Source organism: Leptodactylus fuscus, chromosome 3, assembly GCF_031893055.1.
Source record: "Leptodactylus fuscus isolate aLepFus1 chromosome 3, aLepFus1.hap2, whole genome shotgun sequence".
Lineage (NCBI taxonomy): Eukaryota > Metazoa > Chordata > Amphibia > Anura > Leptodactylidae > Leptodactylus > Leptodactylus fuscus.
The window spans coordinates 48,853,653-48,857,966 of NC_134267.1; the positions used below are offsets into that span (position 1 = coordinate 48,853,653).

General features: G+C 43.7%; 1 protein-coding gene across 1 annotated transcript; it reads right to left on the minus strand.

The window, feature by feature from the left end:
* Positions 1-619: 619 nt before the first annotated feature.
* LOC142196601 (thrombomodulin-like) lies at positions 620-2,861 on the minus strand. Its single transcript, XM_075266573.1, has one exon. It carries the CDS (start codon positions 2,765-2,767, stop codon positions 1,151-1,153), a length of 1,617 nt encoding a protein of 538 aa, XP_075122674.1. The 5' UTR covers positions 2,768-2,861; the 3' UTR covers positions 620-1,150.
* Positions 2,862-4,314: the final 1,453 nt, after the last annotated feature.

The following is a 4,314-nucleotide window of genomic DNA, read 5'->3' on the forward strand; positions in this document are numbered from 1 at the left end:
TACTCACTACGGCCGCTATTAAATCTATTGTCAGTGAACACTGCATTGATCCAAAATTAGAATGGACCTCAGCTTAAAATGCTGGAGATCCCCTTTAATCTCTGTGCGTGGGGACTCAGATCACGTGCAGAACTGAATAGCTACCAAGGTTATTTCAAATACATTCCTACAACAATCTGAAAAAACACTTATATCAATAAGAGTGTATTCACACTACTGTTGTCCGTTGTTCTGATCCACGAGAGGATCCTTTACAATGGATACAAATAGAATACTTTCTTTTTGATTCCTACTCCATTAACTTTAAATCTAACAAAACAATAAAAAACAGATAGGTCCCTTCCATCAGGTTTACGATTTTTGAGGGAAAAAATAGAACAGTGTAAAAAAATGGAGGGAACAGAAATAAACAGATTTTACTGATCCTCTGATGGAACGGAACAGACAATGGTAGTGTGAATACCATAAAATAATCTCTATAGAGATACGTAAAAAATCAGATCGTCATCGGATCATCTCAAACAGTAGCTGCCATTATATTATTAATAAAACATGCCGAGAAAGTGACGATTTATCATCAGTGCAAATGAACTATCGCAAGAATGACAGTAATGTGGCCGTAGGTATAAATGACACTTGACATTGGCCGCTGTCGCAAAGAAGTGCCAATGTCTCTGCAAGTAAAAATAACGTAGGCTAATGATATAATAATATACGGGAAATTACAAGGCTTGAGTAGACATCTTCTGGTACCTGCTAATATGCGCCGCCACTCACTTACCTCTATCTTTGGTGTAATTCATAAAAATAGTAGTCAGGGGTTTGCCATAATACAACTTATACACTAGTCTGAATGGAGTGAGGGTGACCCAGGCGTTACATAGGACTGCACTAAGTACAACGGACCAGCAGTCAGACCCCACTCAGCTACAATTTATCCCATATTTTGTGCATGAAAGCAAATTATAACAAAACCTTATAGAAACATTTACCTCCAATATAAGATACACATTTAAATCGTATTTGTCCCTCAGTACTTCCTACTGGTAGTGTTATATATAAATGTTTGTTTCCAGTGTGTAGACTGCTGGCATTGTCTTCACCACATGCTTTATATAGCCTGGGAGTTTATTTTTTGCAGTGGATTTGACTAAATCTTCCATTGGGGTTCCATCATTATTTTCTTCAGCACTACATCCTTGTCAGTGCTCTTATAATTGTAGTCCAGATCATGCTGGTATATGTAGTGCCTTCTCATCCTGTGACACATCATAGCTATCAGAACAATGAGCATAGATAATATTCCGGAGCAGATGCCCCACATTATAGTAGGCCGTAGGCTGTAAATATCTTCTGGTCTGCTCGTAGGCGGTGGGGTATAGAAAGGGGCTTCTGTTGGTGGGATGCATACACCATTATGTAGCGTGTAACCCTCGTGGCAGGTACATATGTATGAGCCAGGTGTATTCTTACATGCCCAGTCACAATCCGAATTGACACACTCGTCCATATCAGTACAAATATTTGCACCATCTTCAGTTTGATCCAATATGTACCCTTTGGGGCACTGGCATTTCTGGCCTTTAACACAGTCAGCTTTGCAGGTGGATGTATTGCAGAATTCATTGCATTTCTTGCCATCATTTTCATCAAGGACAAATCCTTCAGGACAAACACATTTGTAGCCCCCGGGTAAATTTACACATTCATGTTCACACATAACGGTGTCACACTCATCAATGTCCTCGCAGTTATCGTGAGCATCGTGTGGACCTTTCTCATAACCAGGATGGCACTCGCACTCATAGCTTCCAATGGTGTTATTGCATATCTGACTACAGATATTGGGGTTGGCTGCACAGTCATCAATGTCTTCACATGATTTGCCATCTGCCCCTAGTGTATAGCCCTCAGAACACATACACAGAAACCCTGGGGGATCTGGGACACAGAGTTGGCTGCAGGGGCTGGGGTCACAAGGTTTGGTGCAGCCCCTGTGGTCAGCTTTAAGCTCTGATCCTGAAGGACACCTGCACTCTGCCATGCCTGTTTCATCTATACATTCATGTTCACAGCCCCCTTTCCCAATCTGACAGTTCCAGGCACCAGGGGTCTTCCTGCTCCAAGCACCAGTCTCATCACATTGCAGTTCAGTAATACCTGGGAATGTGGAGATTTCTGCAATGGTGCCAGGAGGGAATTTATCACCCCCAGTGTGACTTACACCAAGGGCTTGGTGATAATAGGTGACATTATAGGAAGAAGGTAAGTCAAGAGAAGGACAGGTGGAGGAATAACTTATCTCACACAAGAATCCATCAGCTTTGTAGTCACAAGGAGTCTCTTCCCAGGTCTCATCTTTGTGCACAGTGACACAGAGGGGGCCACACTTCTGTTCATACTTCTTCCAGTTGGCATATTCGGTGTAGCTGTCACCTGTCACCCAGGTAAACCCTCTCAGACGCTCCAGCAGGTCAGTGCATTGGCTACTGTATTGGTGCTCCAGCCCTATCCAAACCCTGGCATCGTCTTTGGGCGCCTTGGCCATGAGCATAGCAATGACAGCAGCCTGCACTGGGGTCTTCACAGTCACCAGGTCTCCTCCTCTCACCTTACATTGTCCTCTGCATTTAGGGAAGCGCATTGTATTCCAATGAACAGAGAAACAGCCGCTGCCCTCGCAAACAAACTGCGCATCCAGTGAGTCTTGTAGCGCCCCCTGCGCCACAATGAGCGCACTATAGGTCAGGCAGCGCAGCAGCAGCATAGTGGCGCAGCACAGGGATCGCGGGCAGCCTGTGAGCTCCGTGTCAGGCACACACTTTACACCAGGCTTTATAGGCTGCAGCTGTGAATAAGGAAGGAAGTTCCTGGAAGGAAGGGCTGGAGCCACCAGGGACATTACTGTGCTGGTAACTCTTACTGATTTCTGTGATCATGGGGACAGCACACTGGTCACTACACAGCCCACACCCCTTATAGCAGCACATACTGACCTGTGTCCAGGGGATTGTCAGGGAGAAGGACCAGGGCTGGTGTCCATAGGCGTCAGGACACCTACAAGTTACATATGTAATACCTGGCTATTCTGGATTATTATTTTTTATTATATTATATTACGCCTTTTCCCTTTGGTCTACTATGTAAAATCCTATTTCCCTATTAAGTGTGAATTCACACTACAGTTATTTAATATTCATTGCTGTCACAGTAAGGGCTCATTCACATCTGCGTCGCCCTCTCCGTAGTTCAGGTTTCCGTTTCCTGCCTAAAACAGAGGCAGGATACGGAAACCTGCAGGAGTCTCTCTCACCCATTCATTTGAATGGGTGAGAGAGATGTCCGGCCGTGTGCGGCGGTGAGCGTTTTGCGCTCTCCGCCGCGAAACCGGGTTTTATAATCCGGACACAGAGTCGGACATGCACTACTCTGTGTCCGGATAAAAAAATCTGGTTTCGCGGCGGAGAGCCTAAAACGCTCACCGCCGCGCACAGCCGGACCCGGTCTATGGTTTCCGTCTTCTGCCATGCAGATTTTATTTTTGCCTCAAAGAAATCTAGCAGCCATTTTTTTTATTTTTATGTTTATATATATTTTTTAAGGCGGTGCGGAGGATTTATTAACACCAGTGCTGTGTGCACCAGTCATAATCTGCACAGTGACACAAGATGGTTCAGAATGTTGAGTTTTCAGCCTTTGCATAGTTTTTATGCACCAGAGGTTCCAGAAATAAAATCTACGCAATTCAGAAACTGTTGTAGATTTCTATTATTATTATTATTTATTTATTTATATAGCACCATTAATTTCATGGTGCTTTACATTTCTAGTGTAGTGTCGCCAGTCGTGTCACCAGTGTTCCTAGTATCGCTAGTTTTCTGGTGAGAGTTACGCGTGGTTCACATCTGCGTTCAGTAATCCGTTCTGGTAGTCCGCATGGGGATCCCCCGAACGGAATACTGAATGCATTGGCAAAGAGGTGAGTTTATAAGAGCACACGGATTCCATAGAGTATAAAGGGGTCCATGTGCTTCCCGCGTGGTGTCTGCACGGAACATGTAGACAGAAAAGTACTTCATGAACTACTTTCAACTAACTTATTGCCTATGCTATGGATAAGTGATAAGTTGAAAACCTGGTACAGCCCCTTTAAGAGTCTGAGTTGCATACTTCTGTACAACACGTATGATCCGTTGTGGGCTTATTTTGTGCCTATATGTGTCTTATACAGAGATAGATGTAGTTTGTTTTTTAACAAATTCCTTATGAAAAAAAAAACCTATATATTATATTACAGAGCAGAATTATTTATCC

Bases quoted from the DNA above. Each gene is read 5' to 3' on its own strand.
- LOC142196601 (XM_075266573.1), bottom strand. From the start codon at position 2,767: ATGCTGCTGCTGCGCTGCCTGACCTATAGTGCGCTCATTGTGGCGCAG.